This window comes from Rana temporaria, chromosome 1 (genome assembly GCF_905171775.1).
Source record: "Rana temporaria chromosome 1, aRanTem1.1, whole genome shotgun sequence".
Classification (NCBI taxonomy): domain Eukaryota; kingdom Metazoa; phylum Chordata; class Amphibia; order Anura; family Ranidae; genus Rana; species Rana temporaria.
This window is the reverse complement of record NC_053489.1, coordinates 364,460,478-364,488,121: the sequence shown is the minus strand read 5'-3', so window position 1 is coordinate 364,488,121 and position 27,644 is coordinate 364,460,478. Positions and strand designations below refer to the sequence as shown.

The 27,644-nt window shown below is 45.9% G+C and overlaps 1 protein-coding gene across 1 annotated transcript in view; it reads left to right on the top strand.

Annotated features, from left to right (window-relative positions):
• The window catches only part of MED16 (mediator complex subunit 16), a 49,292-nt gene extending 28,887 nt beyond the window's left edge, over window positions 1-20,405 (top strand). The window contains exons 11-14 of the mRNA XM_040322140.1: window positions 7,583-7,775; window positions 7,851-8,064; window positions 8,159-8,242; window positions 19,994-20,405. Coding sequence (XP_040178074.1) covers window positions 7,583-7,775; window positions 7,851-8,064; window positions 8,159-8,242; window positions 19,994-20,120 — 618 coding nt within the window. The 3' untranslated portion in view covers window positions 20,121-20,405. The remainder of the gene's footprint in view (window positions 1-7,582; window positions 7,776-7,850; window positions 8,065-8,158; window positions 8,243-19,993) is intronic.
• Window positions 20,406-27,644: the final 7,239 nt, after the last annotated feature.

The following is a 27,644-nucleotide window of genomic DNA, read 5'->3' as shown; positions in this document are numbered from 1 at the left end:
TGGAGTCTACCTGTGGTAAATTCAGTTGATTGGGCATGATTTAGAAATGCACACAGTTAACAGTGCATGTCAGAGCACAAGCCATGAGGTCCAAAGAATTGTCGGTAGACCTACAACACAGGATTGTATCGAGGCACAGATCTGGGGAAGGGTACAGAAAAGTTCTGCAGCATTGAAGGTCCCAGTGAGCACAGTGGCCTCTGTCATCCGTAAATGGAAGAAGTTTGGAACCCCTGGGACTCTGGCAAGTGTCATGTCTGCAGGATACCAGGCTCATCACCTGGCCAATACCATCCTACAGTGAAGCATTGTGGTGGTGGCAGCATCATGCTGTAGGAATGTTTTTGGGAGACTAGTTGGGATCAAGTGTAATAAAAATGCAGCAATGTACAGAGACATTATAGTTCTAGTAGGTGAGGTTGAAAAAAGACACAAGTCCAACCTATGTGTGTGATTATATGTCAGTATTACATTGTATGTTGTGGTCGTTCAGGTGCTTATCTAATAGTTTTTTTTAAACTATCGATGCTCTCCACTGAGACCACTACCTGTGGAAGGAAATTACACATCCTTGCTGCTCTTACAGTAAAGAACCCTCTATGTAGTTTAAGGTTAAACCTCTTTTCTTCTCATTTTAGTGAGTGGCCACGTGTTTTGTTAAACTCCTTTTCACAAATTTTCTTTATCTCTATTGTGGGATCAACAGTACGGTATTTGTAAATTGAAATCATATCCCCTCTCAAGCATCTCTTCTCCAGAGAGAATAAGTTCAGTGCTCGCAACCTTTCCTCATAACCAATATCCTTCAAACCCTTTATTAGCTTTGTTGCCCTTCTTTGTACTCACTCCATTTCCACTACATCTTTTCCGAGGACTGGTGCCCAAAACCAGACCGCAAAACCGACTCTAGGTGCGGCCGGACCAGAGTCTTGTAGAGCGGGAGAATTATCGTTTTATCTCCTGGAGTTGATCCCCTTTTTAATGCATGCCAATATTTTGTTTGCTTTGTTAGCAGCAGCTTGGCATTGCATGCCATTGCTGAGCCTATCATTTACTAGGACCCCCAGGTCCTTTTCCATCCTAGATTCCCCCAGAGGTTCTTACTCCCCCCCCCCCCCCCCCCCCCCCCCAGTGTATAGATTGCATTCATATTTTTGCCACCCAAATGCATTTTACAGTTTTCTACATTAAACCTCTTTTGCTATGTAGTTGCTCACCCCATTAATTTGTTCAGATCTTTTTGCAAGGTTTCCATGTCCTGCGGAGAAGTTATTGCCCTGCTTAGCTTGGTATTGTCCGCAAATGCAGAGATTGAGCGGTTTACCCCATCTTCCAGGTCATTTATGAACAAATAGGATTGGTCCTAGCACAGAACCCTGGGGGGCCCCACTACCCACCCCTGACAGTTCACAGTACTCCCTGTTTATTACCACCCTCTGAACTCGCCCTTGTAGCCAGTTTTCAATCCATGTACTCTCCCTATGGTCCATGCCAGCGGACCTTATTTTTGTACAGTAAACATTTATGGGGAAGTGTGTCAAATGCTTTTGCAAAATCCAGATACACCACATCTACAGGCCTTCCTTTATTTAGATGGCAATTCGCCTCATAGAAGGTTAATAGATTGGTTTGGCAAGAACGATTCTTAATGAATCCATGCTGATTACTGATAGTCCCTTATCATCCCCTCCAAGAGCTTGCATACTATTGATGTTAGGCTAACTGGTCTGTAATTCTCAGGAATGTATTTTGGGCACTTTTTAAGTATTGGTGCTACATTGGCCTTTCTCCAATCAGCTGGTACCATTCCAGTCAGTAGACTGTCAGTAAAAATTAGGAACAATGGTCTGGAAATTACTTGACTGAGTTCCCCAAGTACCCTTGGATGCAAGCCATCTGGTCCCGGTGATTTATTAATGTTAAGTTTCCCAAGTCTAATTTTAATCCTTGATGAAAACCTGCTTCAGAGCGCTCTGGACCTCAAACTGTGGCGAAGGTTCTTCTTCCAACAGGACAACGACCCTAAGCACATATCCAAGATAACGAGAGTGGCTATGGGGGACAACTCTGAATGTCCTTGAGTGGCACAGATAGAGCCTAGATTGGAACCTGATTAAACATCTCTGGAGATGGCGCTTGAGAGGTCCTGCAAAGAAGAATATGAGAAACTGCCCAAAAAAAGGTGTGCCAACATTGTAGCATCATACTCCAAAAAGACTTGAGGCTGTAATTGGTGCCAAAGGTGCTTCAACAAAGTATTGAGCAAAGGCTGTGAATATTTATGTACATGTAATTTTTTGTTTTGTTTTTTAATAAATTTGCAAAAATTTCAAACAAACTTCTTTCATGTTTGTTTTTTTATGGGGTTTGGTTTGTAGAATTTTGAGGAAAATAATACATGTAATCCATTTTGGAATAAGGTTGTAACTAGGGTTGTCCCGATACCACTTTTTTAAGACCGAGTACAAGTACCGATACTTTTTTTCCAAGTACTCGCCAATACCGATACTTTTTTTTTTTTTTTTAATCTCATGTGACAGCGGGACTTGTGTCAGTAGTTTTTTTTTTATCTTTAACAATTTTGTTTTAATTTTTTTTTAAGGGGGGACCGTGTCAGTGTGTTTTTTATTTAATTTTATATTTTCTACAATAAAAAAAAAATCTCAGCCCTGTTGGGGGGCTTTGGTGAGATATCAGGGGTCTTAACAGACCTCTGACATCTCCCCTTTGAGACAGGGAAAGGGACTAGGGACACATGTTCCCCTGTCCCTTTCTCAGCAGCATCAGCTGCGCTGAAAATGAATGGACAGAAGACAGCGTCTTCTCTTCATTCATAAACTGAAACATTGTAAACACAGGTTACAATGTTTCAGCTATGTGAATAGACAGTCAGTGATCACTGACTCTGTCCATTTGGAGCAGTAAGCAGTACCCCGCTCTCCATCCTGACATTTCCAGGGGGTGGAGGAGGAGCACGGAAGGAGAGAGAAACACGGCGGGATACACAGCGGCATACATGGTGGGAGAGAGAAACACGGCGGGGTACATGGAGGGAGGGAGACGGACTGCAGCAAAACGGAGGTGGGCTGGAGGAGGACACGTGACAGTCAGCGGTGATCGTGTGTGTGGGGGAGTTACAAGCACCGATCACCGCTGATTTTAAAGCAGCTGAAAGCCGCGGGGGGGTGTAGAGAGAAGCGGAGAAATTAATTTTAAATCTATACAGCGGTGCTTGTAACTTCCCCATGCACTGATCACCGCCGACAGTACAAGTATCGGGTGAAGCATCGGGAGCATTTGCCCGAGTACAAGTACTCGGGCAAATGCTTGGTATCGGTATCGGGACAACCCTAGTTTGTAACATATATCAAAAAGTGAAGCTGTGTGAATACTTTATGGATGCACTGTAGATTCATTTCATACAGCACTTGGAGACACTGCAGCATTTAGTGAAGGAAGCAGTTCATTTTGGACCAGCTTGGTCCAAAAAAAAATATATTTTTTAAAGTAACAGAGAACGTGGATATCTGCTTTAAGGACAAGGTTCCTCCTTTTTTCAGTCAAGGGCCATTCTGTCAGTCAGTCCTTTCTGGGCAACAGCATCAGGCTTCAGCTGTTAAAGAGGAAGTAAACCCTTGAATATTCTTTTTTTTTTTTTTTTTTTTTAATAACCTGTAAGAGAGGCTTAATGAGCTAGTATGCACAGCATACTAGCTCATTATGTTTCACTTACCTGAGATCTCAGTCCCGTCCACCGCAGCCCTCATGTCCTCTCGTTGCTAGTTCCTGTTTTCGCTGCTCCGGTGCTGTGATTGGCCGGAGCGGCGATTACGCCACTCCCGCGCTGGAGTCCCGCGATCGGTCCCCGGAGCTGAATAACGGGGAGAGCTGTGTGTAAACACAGCTTCCCCGTTCTTCACTGTGGCGCTGTCATTGATCGTGTGTTCCCTGATATAGGGAAACACGATCAATGATGTCACACGTCCAGCCCTGCCCCCTACAGTTAGAAACGCATATGAGGTCACACTTAACCCCTTCAGCGCCCCCTAGTTGTTAACTCCCAAACTGCAATTGTCATTTTCACAGTAAACAATGCATTTTTTTGCTGTGAAAATGACAATTGTCCCAAAAATGCGTCAAATTGTCCGATGTGTCCGCCATAATGTCGCGGTCACGAAAAAAATCACTGATCGCCGCCATTAGTAGTAAAAAAAAATATTAATAAAAATGCATTAAAACTATCCCCTATTTTGTAAACGCTATACATTTTGCGCAAACCAATCGATAAATGCTTATTGCGATTTTTTTTTTTTTTTAACCAAAAATAGGTAGAATACGTAGTATTTACCAAAAATAGATAGTATCGGCCTAAACTGAGAAAAAAAAAGTTTTTTTATATCTTTTTGGGGGATATTTATTATAGCAAAAAGGAAAAAATATTGCATTTTTTTTTTTTTTTTTCAAAATTGTCGATCCTATTTTTGTTTATAGCGCAAAAAATAAAAACCGCAGAGGTGATCAAAAGAAAGCTCTATTTGTGGGGGAAAAAAAGGACACCAATTTTGTTTGGGAGCCACAACGCTCGACCGCGCAATTGTCCGTTAAAGCTATGCAGTGCCGAATCGCAAAAACTGTCCGGGTCCTTTTACCTGTATTTTGGTCCGGGTCTTAAGTGGTTAAATGTCCATCTAAGACTACTCTGTCCACTGGGTGATAAAATTGCTGTTCGTTTCACTGTAAAATTAACAATTTTGTCACCAATTTAAAGCAAGGAGTAGATCAAGGATCTGTTGGATGAACGGGTAATAAATCTTTGTTACAGGGAGGACTCTGCTAAACAAATGTTATATGATTTAGTCTGTCAATAGTAGTAATGTATGTAATTTTTGCTTTTGCCTATATTTTTACTTTAGGTACCTGTTTACTAAGCCATAAACAGAAGAGGGTAATCAGACAAGCCTTTACAATCTGATCCCTGGAGGATATTTTTGGAGGGCATAGATTACTGGCTTAAAAAAAAAATCAAATTAGCTAAACCTGTAGCCCTTCACAGCCTAGTTAGTTTTCAGGCTTTTACACACTGCAGCTTGAAAAAAAAAAAAAACTGAGTACAGCATTATTTTATTAATCTAAAATGCATATCATTGTTTACAAAGTGCAAGTGTATTCTTGAGTAAAAAAAAAAAAAATATGTGTTCCCGGTCAGTATTTTTCACCGGTAAGTGCATATGAGCATAAATATTAATACAAAGGAGGGTGGGATCTTTTAGCTGACCAAAACTCTGATAGTGCAATGGCCACCTCGCATCTTGGGGTACCTCTAGGTCTCATGCACATACATGCTTTTGTGCATTTTTCCATACCCGGGAGACACAGCTGAAGTGTATAGTCCCTTATGATAAATAGCTGTACGCAGGTATACACCACACTTGTGTAATTTTACACACGGTATAAATCGTGGAACCGATTTACGTCCATGTGTATGCGCAATTTTACACAAGCACAGCATATACCCTTCTACAGCTAGCATTCAGACATTCATTGCTTTGGTGTAGGATAGGTCATTTTTCTTTCTTGACAACATTCTAGGACGTTCCCCTTTTAAAGTACAGTAAGGGGTGACAAGAGGTCTAGGGTGAACAGGGGAACAATGTACACTCCAAAATGGAAAAGGGAACTTGGGCTGCCCGATCTCCTGAAGTACTTTTACGTGGCCCAGGTCACCAAGTTTCACTCCCAACAACCCCAAACAATATGGATGACTGTCGCCCCAACCTGGTTTCTCCATAAAATGTGGAAATAATCGCTACTGTAAGGGGTTCATTTTTTTACTGTGGGACAGTGAAAGTAATATTTACAGTAGCGATTTGCTTTTTTGTACTATAAAGGGCTAATTTTTGTTTTTAACCCCATTATGTTACTGGCCGATTAATCGATTATGAAAATTGTAATCGATTAATTTCATAATCGATTAGTTGTCGATTAATCGATTAGTTGATTCGGCCCTAAAATACACCATTATGTACAAGCTTTAGCTCGTAAGTCAACAATGACTCCCATGGAACACCTATGTAGACAATACGATAAATTCAGGGGCCACATCTCTGCTATATATACAATTTTGACGTATGTGTCGACAAAACTGAATTATATGGTCCAATGGGAACAAGATCTCCAGGAATGGCACTCAATATCAGAGACAGCGTCTCGATCACTTACCAATACCTCCATTTATAGAGGCTAACTACAAGGTTTTATTAAGATGGTATACGGTACCGGCCAGACTAGTGACTTTTGTGCCTGGAGCCACCTCAGGGCACTTTTGTGTATGCGGCCAGGTGGGAACAACGTATCGCATATGGTGGCCATGCCCCAAGGTCATTAGATTTTGGATCAGGGTCTACAACTTTATATATACCCTCACCCAAATTAACCTGGTTAAGTCTGCGAAACATGCACTCCTGGGTGCCAGGGTAGCTGAAGCCTTGAAAAACCCCCAATTCCCCCCCCCCCCCCGTGGCGGGGAGGCCCCGACTCCACGACAGAGGGTTGGGGGGGCTGGTGCTTCCTGGTGGGTGGGGGTATTCTCTGCCTAAGACATGGAGTATGTACAAGGCCATAAAAAAGGAAGTACAGTGTATGAGGTGTGTTATTTGGTGGAAAGTGGTGCGTATGCTAGTACGCCAGATTGCATATGGCAGGGGTGGCCAACCAGTGGCCCGCGGAGCCCTCTGAAGTGGCCCGCGACCTCCTGCTCTGGAATCGTGGGTTGGCAAGCCCAGATCGCCGATTTGCCATACCACAGCATCAGTGTTGTGAATGAAGCTGGTGGTAGAGGAAGAAAGCGGCTGCGGACCAGAGCCCCATAAGCTAATGTTTCCTCTACAGCGCTGGCTTTGCCACAGAAGGAGTCTATGGCAAAGTTCAGCTAACCCGCTGGATAGACACAGGTGCACTACGCTGCACCCGCAGTGTGGGCAAATCGCAGCACATCAGTTGAAAGCAGTCTTAGGCCCTTTTCACATGATCAGCCTGACCAAATGGGACCCTCAATTCACCTCTACAGAGCGACATATGTCCATTTTACACTCGCCCACCTCCAACCCAAAAAACAGAAGGGAATTTGTCCCCTTCCATCTGGGCAGATCGGAGGGCCCATAGAGTAGCCGTGACCTGTCATCCGCCCGCCCTCACTCATTGTGGCCCACGACTGGTTACCAAGTTGCTTAAGTGGCCCTCGCTATTCAAAAGGTTGGACACCCCTGGCATAAGGGATGGTTCACTTCAGGATAAGACAATAGGCTACGCCTGTTATATGAAGAGGATTCCTTGTATGTATTGTCTGTTTTACTCACTAAAAACGCTGTATGTTCAATGTAATGCTGAGATCATCGTTCTCTGTTCTGTTAAAACTTGAAAAAAAATCATTGAAAGTATAAAGTACAGTAAGAGGGAAAAATTCACTAAGTAATTGCACATTTAATTGGTTAACATTTAACTTTGCCAGTGTCATAGCAAATTGACCAGGACATTATTGCTTTGAAAGTATAAAATGTCCTTACCCAGTTACTGTATTCAACAGGGCTCTTCATTCCGGCCTGGGCATAGTTTTTTACGGGATGGAGCCTCAATGGGTACACTACGTGAAATGATGGTGATGATTCGAATTTGGGGCCTTCTGAAACCCAGCTGTCTACCGGTATACACAGCCACATCAGATACACAGGATAGCATGTCTCTACTTTTTCGCCTGCTCACCCGCCTCTGGATGTGCTGTAAGGATTGCTCTTCTCCCTGTGATTATATTGTATAATGCTGAGTCTATTCTGACTAATGTATTTGGTATATAGGTCGGGATGAAAATCACCCTTGTGAGCCAGACGATGCACTGATCGATGAGTGTTGCCTTCTTCCCAGCCAGCTTCTAATCCCGAACATGGATTGGTTGCCTTTGGGGAATGGATTGATCAGTCGGCTACAGGGCAAGCTACCTCTGCGTCTGCAGTTTGGAAAACCACCTGGAGCACCCAGCCATGCATCTGTACAGTATGAAGCATATACAAGGTAGGTCTAAACGGCTCTTTTGTAAATAGGTTATACTTTTGTGGAATAAAGACAGACTGTTATAAACTGCTGATACACTTTTGATGTTTTCCAGGTCTCCCTCCCAGCCAAAAATTGACCATTTGAGAAGATTACATTTAGGAACATTTCCCACAGAGCCTTGCAAATCCTGTACACGGTCAGTTCGGTATTATCTATCTAATTCAGTATGTGTGTTTTAAAATGTTTGTTGGCTCCATATATCAAGTATACCAAGATCGTTCTTTGCATCCGTAAATCCACTCCGCATTTGGGGAGCTCTGGGAAATCTGACTGGAGTGTATTGGACACAATTTAAAAAAAAATAGAATTCTGTGTTTACAATGTTTTTTGAGTGGCATTAAAGAAAAACTTTTCTGAGAGAAATGCAAGCTGCCATCGCTACTTCAGATTTTGAACATGCTACTTTTCTGGCCGCCCTGTTTTTCCTCTTGCATACATTTTGCTTACATGAAATGTGGTCAGATAAGGAAGTCTAATTTTATTCAGAATTTATTTTGTGGATACTTGTTCCTAGTCATTAAATCAAACCTTACTTAAAAGGTTTGGTGCGGATATTTGCCAAATAACCAGCATTATCGGAAGGGAATTAGAAATTTTCAGCACTCGTGTGTCTCAAATGAAAGGTTACTTTATAGCTCTCAGATTTACTGGCTGCTCGGAAATGCTTGTTAAAACATACATTTACCCAGGTATGACCCAGAAACCTTCCTTGAGATCCCAGTTTTGTATTCCTTCCTGTAAGTGTATGGCATAATTGTGACCTGTCATTGTTGGTTTCTGGCCTGTTCTAGTTTTTACTGCGAAGAATGCGTAAGGTAACAGATGACACCACTGCTTGTGAAGTCGAAATAAAGGGCTATATTTTTGGGTTTTCATTTTGCATGGACTACCTACCCCTTGTGTTTTCCACAGTAGAACACATGCCTGGAATCTAACAAACAGGACCCTCTCCCTCTCCTTCTAAACTAAAATCTATACAAGATTAAAGGCTATCTAATTGCTGTGCAGAAGTTGGAAACGGTCTAGAAAAATGTAATCCAATGGATGGCAGCTGCAGCTCTCCATTTAGAAATCTGAAGAGCGTTCGGGCATATATGCTCCACTAGGGGGCACATGTAGGACGGTCTACCTTTTTATATATAGAATTTTTATATGTGTGTGTGTGTGTGTGTGTGTGTGTGTATGTGTGTATATATATATATATATATATATGTATATATATATATATATATATATATATATATATATATATATGTATATGTATATGTATATGTGTATATATATATATATATATATATATATAATTTAATGTAACCTCTAAAAATGTTTTTTTGTTTGTTTTTTAACCACTTCCTGACGGCAGTATGTCATGTACTGCAGCTACAGGCATCATCCAGATATTTTTTTTCTGCCAGCGATTCTGTGCACCGTAAGAAAAATCAATCGGTCGCTGCCGGAAGTTTACCATAGAGATTTCTGGTGACAGCCATCTCTATGACCCTCGGAGGCCCGAGCGCAAAGTTATGACGTCACGTCCGGCGGAAGTTAACAGAGCCGAGGACGCGGCCGGAAAGGCTGAGAGAGGGGTTATCTGTTTGTTTTTTGGATCGCAGCCTGTCCAGCCTGGAGGAGAGATGTTGGGTCTTATAGACTCCACATCTCTCCATAAAGAGGACCTGTCTCGCACTAATCCTATTACAAGGAATGTGTACATTTCTTGTAATAGGAATAAAAGTGATCAAACTAAAGAAATAAAAAAAACGTGAAGCCCCCCGCGTGCTCGCGCACAGAAGTGAACGCATACGCAAGTTGTGCCCACATATGTAAACTCACACATCTGAGGTATCGCTGCGTGCGTTAGAGCAAAAGCAGCAATTCTAGCCCAAGACCACCTCTGTACCTCTAAACGTGTAACCTGTAAAAATGTTTAAAACTTTGCCTATGGCTATTTTTAAGTACCGAAGTTTGGTGCCGTTCAACGAGTGTGCGCAATTTTAAAGTGTGACATGTTGGGCATCTATTTACTCGGCGTAACATCGTTTACATTATACAAAAAAATTGAACTAACTTTACTGGTTTTTTTTTTTTTTTTCATGAAAGTTTTTTCCCCCCAAAAATGCATTTGAAAAATCGATGCGCAAATATCGTGTGACATAAAAAGTTGCAACGACCACCATTTTATTCCCTAGGGTCTTTGCTAAAAAACATATGTAATGTTTGGGGGTTCTGAGTAACTTTATAGAAAAAAGGGGGGCGTGGTCTGGAGCTGCATGGAGTAAGAAGTGCTGGGTGAGAGCTCCGCTCGTGACTGATCCTTTAATCTGCATCCTGGGGGAATCCTCCCTGCAAATTGGCCACAGGCTCACTTACCCTTGCCTCAACTACCTGGGTACACGATGTCATCCCCAAAAAAGTCCGGAGCCTCCACTAAACCCGACAAAACCCGCCATGGAGATCGTGACTTGGGGGAGGAAGATGGCGCCGCCGCGCTCCCTGATGGTGAGGTCCGTCCCTCCGGAGACACAGCCCGGGTCCTGGAAGCCATCGCTGCCTGCCAAACTTCCCTCACCTCCAAGATTGAGGAGGTGAAGGTCGATGTATCGCACATCCGCCATGATATGCATAAGCTGAGGGAGCGTGTGTCGGAAACGGAGCGCCGGCTCGAACACGTGGAGGAGGTCCTGCACCCGCTTCAGGTCACTGTGGAACATCTACAGCATCAGCTGCACGCGGTTCTCTCCAAGCAGGACGACATGGAGAACCGCCTTCGGAGGTGTAATCTGCGCTTCGTGGGGCTCCCTGAACGGTCGGAAGGAGGGGACCCCCCCCACTTACCTGGAGAACCTACTGGTCAAAACTTTCGGCAGGGAGGCCTTCTCCTCCACCTTTGTCATGGAGCGTGCCCATCGTCTTGCCGCTAAACCCCCTCCTGAGGGTGCACCTCCGAGGACTTTCATAGCCAAGCTGCTCAACTATCGCGACCGGGACGCAGTGCTTAGGCTTACCCGCGAAAAGGGGAACATCCCCTTTGGCAACACGACGGTTGCAGTGTATCCTGACTTCTCCTCTGAGGTACAGAAAAAGCGGGCGCGCTTCACGGAGGCCAAGCAGCAGCTCCGCGTGCATCACCTGCCCTACGCTATGCTTTTTCCTGCAAGGCTCAGAATCGTATGCGACGGCAAAGCACAATTCTTCGAAGATCCTCAAGCTGTCCTCTCCTGGCTGGAGCGGCGCAATGGAGCTGGCCCGTCTCGTGATTAACTTTGCGACCCTGGCTTGTCTCGCCGGCGTCCCACGCATCCTTGGTACCGTTGCCCATGATGTGAAGACTCTTTAACCGTGAGTTGGATGCGCTGCCCTTGGGCCTTCCCTTCTCCCCCTTCTTTGACCCTTGCCTATTCCCCCAAGCTGGACAGGGGGGCCCTCCCTTCCCCCACTTTTTCGTTTTTGATTTTCTCCCCCTTTTTTCCCTTTTTTTTTTTTATGACCCCCCCCCCAGATATTGCTATCCTGTTGTAAGTCACGGGCGGACCATCCACACCGATGTCCCACTTGAACGGACATCCCTCTTGCAACGGTGTGTGCTCTGCAGTTTGGTCGTCCCCCCAACTGTGCTGGTTGCCCCGAACTTTGGGCAATGACATCGCCCCTGGTAACCGTCACAAAGCTAAAGTTTCCCTGGCCGGCCCCTACCCTCAGACATTTGGTGGGAGGTGGAGTGTTATGCCTGCTATGTCGGTCCAGTGTTCATGCAGGACATGTTTTTTATGTTAACTGTAATGTTATGGTTTTATTTTCTTTTTCAGAAGTTTTTTGCTTTTTGCTTTTTTTCAGTATTGATGTCAAAGTACCGTACAAAACTTATTGTGTGTGCTACTGTGCTATTGTTGGAAGTGTGCGGGCTCTACTGTGCTGGATGGTTCTCCCACCTTCTCGGGTTGGGCTCCGTTTGGGCCCCCCGGGAACGTGTGACTCCCGTTCGACGCCCTCTGGTCATCCCACACAGGTGTGCCCCGGACTGGGTGCCGACCCCCCCTCTTTGGGGGGGCGGACCTGCTCCCTCCATTCCCACATCCACTCATGGCGACCCTTAAGATTGTAACCTGGAACGTCCGTGGACTGGGCGACCGTGTTAAACGGTCGGCAGTCCTTTCACACTTAAAGTCCCAGCATGCATCTCTGTTTTAGTAGAGACGCACCTAGCGGGTCAAAAACGGCTGTGCCTCAGAAAAGCCTGGGTGGGTTGGGTTTATCAGGCCCCTCACACTTCTAACTCCCGGGGAGTCGCGGTGCTTGTGGCGAGGTCGCAACAATTTCAACTCCATACCTTGCAATCTGACCCCCACGGTCGGTATCTATTTTTGCATGCCACCATCGGAGGCCTCGAAGTACTCCTCCTTGCCTATTATGTTCCCCCTCCCTTTCAATTCGAGGTGCTACAGCGGGGGGTGGCCTTTATGGCACTACACCTGTCTGTACCCGCTATGCGGGCGATTTCAATATGGTCATTTCACCGTCCCTGGACAGACTGGGCTCGGGCGCCCCACTGGGTTCCCTACCGGGAACTACCAGGTTTGGTAGGTTCCTCACTGACTTCGCCCTCACTGACACCTGGCGGCACAAACACCCGACACTGCTCAAATTCTCCTGCTTCACCCCTTCCCGTGCAGTAATGTCCCGTATAGACCTTATTTTGGTAGCTCCCTCCCTTCTCCCACACATTCTCGACGTTGGCTTTGACACTAGGACACTCTCTGACCACTCCCCGTACTGGGTCAAGCTCAGGCTCCCGACACCTCCTGCGGTCCAGACTTGGCGCCTGAATCCGTTCTGGCTGAGCGTTATCCCTGACCTGGACTCTATCGGGTCAGAATGGGACCGCTTTTTTACGGCAAATGACGGCTCTGCTTCGGTGGGTCCTGTTTGGGAGGCATTCAAGCTTCACGTTCGTATGATTCTGTCCTCCCGCATCAACAGGCACAAAGCCTCATCTAAACTGCTGATCCGCCAGGCGGAGGAGCAGCTGGATGCCCTTGAGCGGACCTTCCAGGCCGACCCGTCCGAAACCAATGCCTCTCAGCTGCGTCTACAGACCAGGCTGACAGATCAACTACACCTTGAAAAAGCGCGCCGTGGTATTTTCTTTAGTAAGCAGCGCACATATGAACATGGTGAATGGGCCGGGCGACTCCTTGCCTACATGGCTCACCTTGATCATAAACCCCCGGTGATCGGAGCTCTCTGGTCGGCGTCCGGAGCCTTGCTCTGGGACCCCGACCGGGTGGCAGAAGAGTTTAGGTCCTTTTATTCTAAGCTTTACGTTTCTACTGCACAACATTCCGCGGAGGAGCTCTCCGCTCTTCTGCGGGATGTCACTTTTCCCACGCTATCCCCGGACCAGGCCTCTCTGTTGGAGGCCCCCATCACTGCCGTGTGCGTGGAGGGGGCCCTAGCAAGCCTCCCTACTTCTAAAACTCCGGGCTCCGACGGGATTCCCCTCGAATTCTACAAACAGTTTCAGGGGACCCTTGTTCCCAGGCTTTGTGCGCTTTACAACTATGCCTTTGATACGGGCACTCTTCCCTCCTCCATGAGCGAGGCTCTAATTGTCCTCATACCGAAGCCTGGCAAGGATCCCTTGCTTCCTGAATCCTACCGACCCATCTCACTTCTTCAATTGGATGTGAAAATCCTTGCTAAGATCCTCGCCCTGCGCCTTAATAAAGTCATCACTAGCTTAATACACCCCGACCAGACTGGTTTCATGCCTAATAAAAACACAGCGTTCAATCTCCGCAGGTTACACATGAACCTTCAGGCCCAACATGTGGAGGTGGGCTCCAGAGTGATAGTTAGCCTGGACGCCGCCAAGGCCTTCGACTCAGTCGAGTGGAAGTACCTGTGGGAGTGCCTTGGTAGATTTGGCTTCGGCCCCCACTTCATTAAGTGGCTCCAACTTCTTTATCATGCCCCAACGGCGCGCATCAGAGTTAATGGCAGGACCTCCTCCCCCTTCTCCCTGTTTCGGGGCACTCGTCAGGGTTGCCCGGTCTCGCCCATGCTTTATGCCCTTGCAGTAGAGCCTCTTTGCATTGCCCTGCGACACCATCCCGGGATTAGCGGGTTGCGCTGCGGTCGGGTTACTGAGCTACTCAGTCTCTACGCTGATGACATGCTCCTCTACCTCTCGGATGCGGGTCCCTCACTTCAGGCAGCCCTTCAAGTCATAACGCAATTTGGGAAATTTTCGGGCCTACAAATAAATTGGTCCAAGTCCCATATCCTTCCCCTAGATCTAGGCCCCCCCACCGCGGTGCAGGCGTCCCTCCCTCTGGTGAGAACAGATGTCATTAAATATTTGGGTGTTCACGTTACTAGATCCCCACTTGACTACATGCATCTTAACATTGAACCCCTGTTTGATGTCCTTAAGACCAAGACGCAAACATGGTCCCGTTTACCCCTAGGAGTTATGGGTCGCATAAGCCTCGTTAAGATGATTCTCCTCCCGAAGTTGCTTTACGCTTTTTGGCATGCCCCGCTGTACATCCCTCCCCGCATTTTTAAAGCCATGGAGTCTATCATTAACTCGTTCATCTGGGGCCCATCACGGCACAAACTATCGTGGCGGGCGCTGAAATGCCCCACCAGTCAAGGCGGCGCATCGGTCCCGGACCTTTTTCTCTATTATGTCGCATCCCAACTTTCCCACTTCTACCACTTTCATCACTCAGACAAGAAGCGTTACCTGGCCATGGTCTGCTCTAGGGCACCTGGCTTGGTCTCGCACCCCTTCCAGATTCTATTTTGCGAGCCCCGCGTCTCCCAGCGGACGGGCGATAGACACCAACTGCTTTTTCACCACCGTAAAATATGGCAAATCGCCATGTCGGTCGGCGAGGCACCGTTTCCACAATCACATACTCCCCTATGGGAAAACCCTCGCCTACCCGAACTTGCTACGTTCCCCGACCACGGTATTTGGATCAAGAGCGGAGTTATATACCTGACGCAGGTCGTGGCCCACGGGTCGGTTAGGACCTTCCAGTCCCTCAAGCAAACCCACACTTTAGCTAATCACATGTTCTTCCGTTACCTCCAGCTCCGACATGCACTCACCACACAATTTAGTGCTAACATCCCCACGCTGGAGATTCCGCTGCCCGTTGACATTGTTTTGGGCTCGGACCCCAAGAGACTGATCTCCCAATTCTACTCCTACCTACTGGCACCTTCGGCGACCATCACTCTCCGGCAGGTTAAGTCCCGTTGGGAGCCTGACTTGGGGGTGGTGTCGTCGGAGGACTGGGACGAAGTCCTCCTCAATTGTAGATTAGTTTCTTCCAAACTCTCAGACCGCCTCACTCAATTGTACATCCTGCATCGGTCCTACCTGACACCGCACCGCATCTCGAAGTTTAAGCCAGGTAGCAACCCCAACTGCCCGCTCTGTGACCACCCTAATGCCTCCTTTTATCACCTCGTTTGGGAATGCCCCGGTGTGCAAGGTTTCTGGGCTCAGGTGGTCCGGTTCCTTCACGACCGCATGGGATCACCACTGTCCTTGTGCCCCCGCCAATGTTTGCTTGGCCTCTTCTCACTGTCTGAAGCCGAGAAATATCTTAATACCTTTTTGCAGGAGACATTATTCCTTGCCAGGCTTCAGATAGCTAGAACTTGGATGCGGGGACCCCCCCCTACACTGCAGCAATGCATCATAACCGTTAATGCAACCCTACCCTTCAAAAAGCTGCTCTATGTCCACAGAGGCTGCCCTAATAAATACCATAAAGTCTGGGACAGATGGTTAGGGGAGGCTTCCACCTGTGTTCCTCCTGATGAATGAGCTCCCTCATGTTGCTCTTCAGATTCTCCCGACCTCGGGCCCACAGCTTTGCCCCCTCCTCATATGTTGTTCTATATATGTATCCCGCCCTTCCCTCAAAGTGTTTGTTTGGTCTGTGTACTTGACATTGCATTGTATTCTTGCTTGTGGTGCATGTTGCACCGATTGTTCATACGTCTGTAATCCTTCACCTTTATGCTCAATAAACGTCGTTTTGATTCAAAAAAAAAAAAAAACTTTATAGAAAAAAGAAGAATATGATTTTTACATGTAGGAGCGAAGTGCCAGAATTGGCCCGGATTGGAAGTGGTTAGACAGACAATTTGGGACTTTTATGTAAAAGTGCTTATTTACAGCTGAACTCCAGGCAAATACTAAAACACTAATAAGTTTACTTGTGAATTTATTAAAATAGTATTCTTTTTACATGCAGCTAGTGCAAGTTCCTACATTTTTAACAATGGTAGGGGGCGCTAAAGTGCTGGCAATAATCAGTGAAATGTCACTAACATCAATAAAACTTTGCAATTCCAACTTGATATGCATAAGAATGCACCATGCTTAATAAATGAATATACAGTTAATATGAAAAAATAAATGTAATCCTTCAAAAGTTCATAAATTCTTCTGTGATAAATTGCCAAATCATAACACCATCACCATAGGCAGTAATCTTTGCAGTTGCACCCGATGTGTGTGGTTGAGATTTCCTACTCACCAGAAAGACATGACCTCTTTAACTAAAAATGAAGTCAGGATAAGCTTGGTTTGTGGGTCTTTGAACTTGCTTGAATGTCAACAACCTCCTCTACACCATGTTAACCCATTAAAAATAGAATGAAATAAAAGGTGCCATAGCGTAATATTGTTTATTTGCATCTTACGTCATCGGGAAGTGATTCCGGTCACTAGGCAGATTTCATTATAGGTAAATGGACATGCATCCGCATCTTTTTCACTGCAACAAGGAACAAGACAGGGATGCCCATTATCACCTTTGTTGTTTGCTTTAGCACCTTTGGCTGCCTCTGTTTTCCAATCAAAGAATATAGTTGGGTTTTGTAGATCTATGGAAGAGGATAAAATCGCCTTCTATGCTGACAATTTACTTCTATTTTTGGGAGATACCTTGTCTTCCTTGAAGGCAGCAATGTCTCTATCACATATGGCTCCTTTTCAGGCTTTAAAGCGGATGTGCCATGGGAAAATAATATTAAAAGCCAGCAGCTACAAATACTGCAGCTGCTGACTTTTAATATTAGGACACTTACCTGTCCTGGAATCCAGCGCCGATCGCAGCAGAGGATGAGCGATCACTCGTCTCTCTGCTGCTCCCCCCGCCATCCACGCTGAGGGAACCAGGAAGTGAAGCGCTGCGGCTTCACTGTCCAGTTCCCTACGGCGCATGCGCGAGTCGCGCCGCGCCCGCCGATTGGCTCCCGCTGTGTGCTGGGAGCCGAGTGTTCCCAGCACACAACGGGGGGGGGGGGGCGACGGGATGTGACTGAATGCCCGTCTTTTGCCCGTGAATGCCGGGCCGGAAGTGGGTGCAAATACCTGTCTTTAGACAGGTATCTGCACCCCCTCCCCCTGAAAGGTGTCAAATGTGACACCGGAGGGGGGGAGGGTTCCGATCAGCGGGACTCCACTTTAGGGTGGAGAACCGCTTTTAGGCTTCATTTCCACTGGCGTTTTTACAGCCACTGTTGTTAGGCTTTTTTACAGCTTAAAAACGCCTGTCCATGTTTATTTTGTAAAAAAAAAAAAAAAAAAAATTTTTTTGTGAGCTGCAGCTTTAAAAATGCCGCGGTCGCGTTTTTGCGCGTTTTTGAGCGTTTTTTAACGTCTGGCGTTTTTACAGCTCTACTCTGGAGCTTCAGAACGCCCTGGTCCCGCGTTTTTTTTACAGCTCAAAAACGTCTATGCCACTTGCAGCTCAAAAACGCCTATGTGGGAATGAAGCCATAGAATAACATGGACAGGCTTTTTTAAGCTGTAAAAAACGCTCAGAAACGTGGCTGTAAAAACGCCAGTGGAAATGAGGCCTTAAGATAAATGGGATAAATTAGTACTTTTACTAGTGGACCCTTTGGCCATTCTGCTTCTCAGATTGCTGTAGTCTTCACTTTTAAATATCATGGGGTACATGTTGCATCACAAGTGAATACATATATGTGGAGAGGATGGAGAACAATATAACCCCCATTACTGTAAACCCTTGTTTTTTTTTTTTTTCCGCCTTTATGCATCCTATACGTTAACCACTTCAGCCCCGGACCATTTTGCTGGTCAGTGACTGGACCACTTTTTGCGATTCGGCACTGCGTCGCTTTAACGGACTATTCCACGGTCGTGTGACGTGGCCCCCAAACAAAATTGCCGTTCTTTTTTTTCCCCATAAATAGAGCTTTCTTTTGGTGGTATTTGATCATCTCTGCGGTTTTTATTTTTTGCACTATAAACAAAAATAGAGACCATTTTGAAAAAAAATGAATATTTACTTTTTGCTGTAATAAATATCCCCCCAAAATATATTAAAAAACGATTATTTTTTCCTCGGTTTAGGCCGATGCGATTTATTTATTTTTTTACGAAAAATATGTAGAATAATACGTAATAAGCGTTTATTGATTGGTTTGCACAAAAGTTATAGCGTCTACAAAATAGGGGATAGTTTTATGGCATTTCTATCATTTTTTTATCAAGTAATGGCAACGATTTGCGTTTTTTTTTTTTTTTTTTTATCAGTACTGCAACCTTATGGCGGACACTTTTTGACACATTTTTGGGACCATTGGCAATTTTATAGCGATCAGTGCTATAAAAATGCATTGATTACTGTAAAAATGTCACTGGCAGGGAAGGGGTTAATTATGTTCCCTCATTGTGTTCTAACTGAAGGGGGGGTGGGACTGACTAGGGGAAATGACAGATCGCTGTTCATACATTGTATGAACATGTGATCAGTCATTTCTCCCCCTGAAAGGACCGGGAGCTGTGTGTTTACACACATAGCTCCCGGTTCTCGCTCTGTAACGAGCGATCGCGGGTGCCCGGCAGTGGTCGTGCCTGCCAAGCACGCGCGTTGGCACCAGGGGGCACATGCACCCCTAGTGGCTGAAATGCAAAATCACATTATATTACGTGATTTTGCGCAGCCGAGCCGACCTGCCGTCGTAAAACTACCGTGGGCGGTCGGCAAGCAGTTAAAGGGGTTGTAAAGGTATTTTTTTTTTTTTTTTTAACAAACATACCATACTTGCCTCTAGTGGCCCCGATCCTCGTCTTCTGAGGTCCCTTGGCGGCTGTCTCGGCTCCTCCCCTGCAAGAGCGCTCTCCCAAGTGGTAAGCTTGCGGCCGTGTGATACAGTCGGCGGCCATAGTTTCTGCACCGGAAACTGACTGCATGGTGTGAACTAGAGCTAACTAGAGCCATTGGAATACATGGAAAACGCTGTGCATGCATTTTGTGAAAAAAAAATGCACACAAACCTGTACGGAACTGTGTCTGGTGTGAACTGGCCTTTACAGCCACAGGCTGGGACAGTCAACCAATTCATATTGCATAACTGGAGCAGGCAAACGTGTTTTGGCAGATACAGTTGCACTCATTTATGTACTTTAGCTGTCGTTTTAGATGTTTGTTTTCAGAAAAAGTAATGGTTATTAAAATTTTACATTCATAAAACCTAACACATTTAAAAATCCTTTGCAGCTCTATACACACAAAACCACACAGACATGCACCATATTTGTGTGACTTGCAGAAAGCAAAACAACTGAAACCTGGCATCCTTTATTTTTCCCCTTTTTGAAAGGTCTATTTTAAGCTTGGTAAAAGTTCTGTTTATAAGTGAGTTTATTTTTATAATTATTCAGGATGTGTTTATATATATATATATATATATATATATATATATATATATATATATATATATATATATATATATATATATATATATATATATATATAATGTATGTATGTTTAGTACTGTAGTTTAAGTGCCATTATGTAAGAAATTGTGTCTCATTTTTGCTCAGGTGTGGCTGTGTAACAATGCTGAGGTCCCCGAATAAGGCGACTGCAGTGAAGCAGTGGGAGCAGCGTTGGATTAAAACCTGTCTATGTGGAGGACTTTGGAGAAAGATGCCCCATACTTACTCTTGACATTTCTTTTGCAAAATTCAACCTTCGTAATGGTTTGGGAAGCTAAAGAAGTGGAATATGAGCCTGCACCCTTTCCCTGTCTCCTACCAGCCAAACTACTTCTACAGTGGGGATGACAGTCAAAGAAAATGAGATAACCCTTAACCCTTTTTTGTACAGAGACTAATATTCCTCTGCAGCCATGGTTATTTTTTGTTTTTTTCTAAAAGGGCACCATCCTGTAAATGCCAGTTGTACTGTAAATAAGAAATTGCTAACAATAAAATTGTGAACCTAAAGAATGAAGGAAGCTCAGATTAAGGTAGTGTAAAGGGGAACTGGCCTCATTTTGTTGTGCCACTAAATTGCCTACTGTATGGCCAACATTACAAAGAAACTTTAGATAAAAATATATTCTTACAATCTACCTATGCCACTTCACAGATTTAACCTGTCTCTTCAGCACTTGCCTATTTAGCAGTAGAGGGGTGCACAGAAAGATAATATATGTTTGAAGGTACATTCCAAAAGAAATGAGGGATAAAGTACATCTTTAACCACTTGCCTACTGGGCACTTTTACCCCCTTCCTGCCCAGGCCAATTTTCAGCTTTCAGTGCTATCGCATATTGAATGACAATTGCACGGTCATGCTACACTATGTGCATATGACAATTTTATCATAATTTTTTCACACAAATAGAGCTTTCTTTTGGTGATATTTAGTCATCGCTGGTTTTTTGCTAAATAAACGGAAAGACCGAAAATTGGGGGGGTTAGAGTTTGTTATAAAATTTAGCAAACAGGTAATTTTTTTTCCCTCCTTCACTGATGTGCGCTAATGAGGTTGCACTAATGGCCATTGATTGGCAGTACTGATGGCCACTGTTGGGGCTGCACTAATAATTAGGACACTGATTATCAATGTAGATGTCCCTTTCACACAAGCCAGTTACCGGCTCTCCTCTCCACGCGCTGTCAGCGTGAGGAAAGGAATGCCGATAACTGGCTTGTGTTCTCATCGTGATCAGATGTGATTGAACACAGCTGATCACGTGGTAAAAGGTCGCTGTGATTTGACCCTTTACATCGTAGGAAAACAAGGGAAGAGGCGCCTCTGGGTGTAATAGTTTAAAACAATTTAATAAGGTTTAAAAACGTAGGTAATGGTCACTCACATTTTCGAAGTGACAAATAGGCACTTGGAGCGCAGGTGGACTGCAGGCGAGGGATGATGGCGTCACCGGGTATGCATACCCGGTGACGCCATCGTCCCTCGCCTGCAGTCCACCTGCGCTCCAAGCCTCGTTTTGGAAGATTCTCCACCGCAGCTGGCTTCCTCCATCACCGGTGACAGTGGATCCATACAAGCGCTCCAGCAGACCCTGGATGACAGTGACGGCCGGATGACACCTCTCCTCACTTCAGGAATAATGACTTGTATGCCTATTTGTCACTTTGAAAATGTGAGTGACCATTACCTAAGTTTTTAAACCTTATTAAATTGTTTTAAACTATTACACCCAGAGGCGCCTCTTCCCTTGTTTTCCTCCTATAGATTTGGAACATGGTTTCTGTTCCCCCCTGATGGCAGCCCTGAAAGTGTATAACCCCATCAATAATGTACAGACTTTCAATTCACCCTTGTGTCAGCTAACGTTTAACACTATATACTGACTTTAACCCTTCCTCGCATATGGTGCTGGTTTGATACCTGAAGCATTGCTCACTTGCGCATTTTTTACTTGTATTTTCCCTTTACATCGTACCCTGTTGTTAAGCTGTGTCCCAAGGACTATTATGTAAAAGTGCTCATATACCGCTGAACTTCAGACAAATACATTCACAAGTACGCTAATTGTTTTTGTATTAAAATTGTATTATTTTTATATGCAACTAGTGTAAGTTTCCAAATTTGACTTACAAGGCCTGGAGGAAATCCTAGCAATTCTGTTTTTTTACCAAGCAAAAATTGAAGGCTGCCATTGATAACTTCTGAGTTGCTGATCTGAAAGAAACTAAACTTTCCCTATCCGTCTTTCAGGACAGCCACAACTTGAGAGATAGGCTCCTCCTCTTCCTTAGGAAACACTGCCCAGCCTTTAAAATCTCTCCTCCCCCTGCTAGACCTCAGTTCTTAGTGTTTCCTCCGGTGGGGAGACACTGCTAAGGAACAAGGCAGGGCAGTCAGGGGACTGTGGCCATTATTTTTTCCTATGTGGGAGGCAAGGGCTTCCTAAAGGAGATTGGGCGAAAAACTTACCGCCAAAAAAACGCACCCCAACCAGGTCGAGCGCGACAGACGGTTTGTGGGGGGGTCCCTATCGTGTCCACAGGACCGCGGCGGGGGAACTCAACTCCGGGCACCCTGATTACAGGCCGCACATTGTTTTTTTTCTTTCAAAAAGTGCGGGCCGAGTGGCGGGCGACGTCACTTCCGGTGCGCCTCGGAAAGGATTCCCTGTGACCCGCGACTTCCGGTTCCGGGTCGCGGCGCTGATAAGAGACCCACGCGTCCTGCTGGAGGTGTCGGATACTCGTTGGGACGAGTTAGACACAGCGCAACCACCCCACTATGTCGGTGACCTCTCCGGAACGGGACCCGATTAGGGACGCTACCTCCAGCCAGTCCAAGGTAAGGGTTCCTGGGGAGGGTTTCCCAAAACTTTAGACTGTGTCTTTTTTCCTTCCTCTACTTTCCCTTGGTGGTTGGGGGAGAGGAGGGATAGGCAGCAAGGGCACCTAGCAGTAGTGTCTGTCTAGTGCTTCCCAGAGGGTTGTAACCATGTTGTTGTTTTTAAAAAAAAAAAAAAAAAAACTTTTTTTGTATCTCTGCTCTTTTAAATGTGGGTCCTTATGTCTTCTATTTTTCAGAAGAGCCTAGAAAAGAGCCAAGAAAAAACAGGAAGGACACATAGTTCTAAGAAGAAATGTGCTTCCTGTAGGGACTCCCTTCCTGATTCTTGGGCAAAAGTTTTATGCAGAGATTGCATAAACTCTCTAGTTAGGGAAAGGGATGCAGAACAGGAGGATAGTCTAGCTGCTTCAGTTAAGGAACTAGCCTCTACCTTTTCCTCTTTCAAAACCTTGTTTGAAAGGGTGCAACCCCCCCTGGTACCCACACAGGTTACAGCCCACCCTGATGTTCAGGGTCCTGCACCTGCCTCTCCTGATCCTTCAGCGGAAGCAGTTGATTTTGCAGGCCCTTCTCAGGGGCAGCACTCCTTAATGGAGAATGTTGCTTCCGACTCGCAGGCAGAGTCAGGTGAAGAAGACCAGGACAGTGAGTCCAAGAAGTCTTCCAGATACAAGCTATCTCTTGATGAGGTTGAGGAACTGCTAGGTGCCATTTACACGACCCTAGGCATTCACACGGATATTAAACCTCTTAGTCTCCATGACCAGATGTACAAAGGTCTAGGGGAACACAAGGGCAGGGTCTTCCCAGTGCACGAACTTCTGGTTGATACTGTTAAGAAGGAGTGGCAGGACCCTGAAAGAAAGCCTTTCTTTTCTCAATCCCTTAAGAGAAGGTTTCCCTTTTCGGAAGATTCCACGTCCGTTTGGAATAAGAACCCTAAATTAGATGCGGCCTTTTCACAAGTCTCTAAAAAGACTGATTTAGCATTTGAGGATATGGGCAACCTGACGGATGCTATGGATAAGAGAATGGACTCGTTGTTGAAAAAAGCATGGGAGTCCATAATTGGCAATTTAAAACCAGAATTAGCAGTTACAGTAGTGGCCCGTAATTTAGAACACTGGCTCTCAAAGATCCAAGAACATATTGAGGCAGATACGGACAAGGACACTATTTTGGCTTCCTTCCCCACAATTTTAAAAGGGGTAGCCTACATTGCGGATGCCTCAGCAGAATCCGTCCGCATGTCAGCCAGGTCAGCAGCCCTGGCTAATTCTGCCAGAAGAGCTCTCTGGCTCAAGACTTGGTCAGGAGACATTGCGTCCAAGTCTAAGTTATGTGGGATTCCCTTTACAGGAGATCTCCTATTTGGTCCTGACCTGGAGTCAGTCTTAGACCGCACGGCGGATAAGAAAAAATCTTTTCCGTTTAAACGTAAAACTCCACAAAAAGGGAGAGGGTTTCGTCCCCAGAGACAAACAGGGGTCCCAAAACCAGAGACTCAAAAAAGGATCTGGACACCTAGGGGTAGGGGAAGAGGAGCGATTTTTCGCCCTCCTGACCAGCCCCCCAAAAAACAATGACTCCCAGATCAGAGTGGGGGGAAGGTTGGGGGCCTTCCTCCCACAATGGGAGTCTTTTTCCCCAAACAGGTACGTATTGGCGATAGTGAGAAGGGGGTATTCCCTAGAGTTCTCATTCCTTCCGCCACAGAGGTACCTGGTCACTCAGCTTCCCAGAGCCAAGGAAAAAGCAGAAGCTCTAGTGGGGGCCTTGAGGGATCTGGAGGTCCAAAATGTTGTTTGCAGAGTCCCAAAAGGAGAGGAGAAAAGAGGGTTTTACTCCCACGTTTTCGTGGTAAAGAAACCCTCTGGCAAGTACAGGTTAATCTTAAACCTGAAACCGCTGAACAAGTCAGTAACATACAAAAGATTCCGTATGGAGTCAATTTTCACGGTAAGGGCCCTCCTACCACAGAATTGCTTTATGGTCTCCCTGGACCTCAGGGACGCGTACCTGCACGTACCCATTGCAGAGGGGTCTCAGGAGTTTCTACGGCTAGCGATAGACTTGGGAACTTCGGTAGTGCACCTACAGTTCCAGGCCTTGCCATTCGGTCTATCCTCCTCACCCCGCGTGTTCACAAAGGTCCTGGCGGAACCGATAGCTTTTCTGCGTCTTCAGGGAGTGGGTATAATAGCGTACCTGGACGACCTGCTTCTCTTTGCAGCCTCTCCGGAACAAGTCTCCAGGGACCTGGAACTAACCAAAAAGACCCTTATGGACCTAGGTTGGCTGTTAAACCTGGAAAAATCCAGTCTAATACCATCGCAGCGCATTCCTTATTTAGGGTACACCCTGGACTCCACCCTGCTAAGGGTCTTCCTTCCATTAGAGAAGGCTCTAAAGTTAGAAAAGTCGGTATCTGCCCTCCAGGGCAGCCATCAGGTTTCAATCAGATTCCTGATGTCAACACTAGGACTGTTAACTTCCACTCTACCGGCAGTCCAGTGGGCAGGGATTCACTTTCGGGCCCTGCAGGCCTTTGTACTCAGAATCTGGGACCACAGCCCAGAACACCTAGACGTCCTGGTACAGGTCCCAAGTCAGGTAAAGAGATCCCTCTGGTGGTGGAGAAAGATCACCAATCTGTCACAGGGTCGTCTATGGCATATCCGGTCTCCATTGATTGTCACCACAGACGCCAGCGGCAAAGGTTGGGGGGCTCACCTGGGGGTACTTCCAGCACAGGGTGTTTGGGAAGTGGCAGAGCTGAAACATTCCTCCAACTGGAAGGAGCTGAGGGCGATCGGTTTAGCTCTCATCTTCTTTCAGGAGAGACTTCGAGGACACCACGTCCAGGTGAGGTCAGACAATGCGTCGGCCGTGGCCTATGTAAACAAACAGGGTGGCACCAGGTGTGTAGCCCTGTCGGCCATAACAACAAGAATCTTTCGCTGGGCCGAAACAAACACCCTGTCCTTATCAGCAGTTTTTCTAAGGGGGATAGAAAACAGTACAGCGGATTTCCTCAGTCGAAGTCAACTGAGGGAAGACGAGTGGTCCCTCAATCAGGAGGTCTTCCATCTTTTGGTCAAGAGATGGGGGTCTCCGGAGATAGATCTCTTCGCATCCAGGGAGAACGCAAAAACACATTGGTTCTTCTCTCGGGGCAGGGGAGAGGGAGCAAGAGGGATAGATGCCCTATCCCAGAGCTGGCGATTCGGGATTTGTTACGCCTTCCCACCCCCAGCTCTTCTACCACTGGTCCTGAGAAAATTTCAGCTGGAGAACACCTCACTTATCCTTGTGGCACCCCACTGGCCCAAGAGGGCTTGGTTTTCGGTTCTCAAGCAACTGACCACAGAACCCCCTCTTTTTCTTCCTCTTCGAGAGGATCTCCTCTCGCAGGGTCCAGTTCTGTGCCCTCAGGTACACAGGTGGAACCTTGCGGCGTGGTTACTGAGGAGTCCTTGCTGAGGTCCAGAGGTTTTTCGGACAAACTGACTGCCACCCTTCTTAACAGTAGGAAGAAGGAGACACGTTCTATTTATAGAAAAGTTTGGATTCGTTTTAATACTTGGTGCCAGGAATTTTCCTTTCCAACACAAAGTCACAAGTCCGTTCTGGAGTTTCTCCAGTGCGGAGCGGATAAAGGCTTGTCAGTGAGTACCCTTAAAGGCCAGGTCTCAGCCCTCAGTGTGTTTCTAGAGAGCCCTCTAGCATCCAATCCTTGGGTCATCAGGTTCTTTAGGGCTTTGTCCAGACAGAAACCTTCCCAGGGACCTCCCTTCCCCAAGTGGGATCTATCACTAGTTTTACAGGTGCTAACAGGGTTGCCCTTTGAACCCTTAGACAAGTGTTCATTAAAGGATCTAACATTTAAAACAGTCTTTTTAGTTGCAGTGACTACTGCCAGGAGGGTCAGTGAATTGGAAGCCCTGTCCATTCGTCCTCCTTTTTGTGTAATTTTTCCGGATCGAGTTGTTTTTAAAACCGATCCGGCCTTCCTTCCGAAAGTGGCTTCCAAGTTCCATAGAAGCCAGGAGGTTGTGTTACCTTCATTTTGTTCCAATCCCTCTGGTGAAAGGGAATTTAAGTTTAGTACACTAGATGTTAGGAGATGTATCCTACAGTACTTGGAGCTGACTCGAGCTTTTAGGAAGTCAGACTCTTTGTTCGTTTTGTTTTCTGGGACCAGAAAGGGACAGAAAGCGTCTCGGCGCACAATTGCTAGGTGGCTTAGACTAGTTATTGGGCAGGCTTACTCCTTGACTGTTAGGGAAGTCCCTACAGGAATAAAGGCACACTCTACCCGAGCGGTGGCTACTTCTCAGGCTGAAAGGGCTGGAGCGACGCCAGATCAAATATGCAAAGCCGCAACTTGGTCCAGCTATGCCACTTTCATCAAGCATTACAGAGTAGACTTGGTGTCAGCAGGTGAACAAGCCTTTGGGAGAAAAGTTTTGCAAGCCGTGGTCCCACCCTAAATTGTAAGTACTCGATTATCCTCTCAAGTTGTGGCTGTCCTGAAAGACGGATAGGGAAAAATGGAGTTACACTTACCGGTAACGTCCTTTCCAGTAGTCTTTCAGGACAGCCCTAGTTACCCTCCCGAAAAGTAGGAAGAAGGGGTTTTTAATCCAGGAACATAGTATGATATTGATGTGTTAACTATGGATTACTAACATGTTCTTGTGTCTCCCCAGCGGACCGGAGTGCTCGTATAAAAACTGAGGTCTAGCAGGGGGAGGAGAGATTTTAAAGGCTGGGCAGTGTTTCCTAAGGAAGAGGAGGAGCCTATCTCTCAAGTTGTGGCTGTCCTGAAAGACTACTGGAAAGGACGTTACCGGTAAGTGTAACTCCATTTTTCTAAACCGTTCAATAAACTCTGAAAACAGGCAA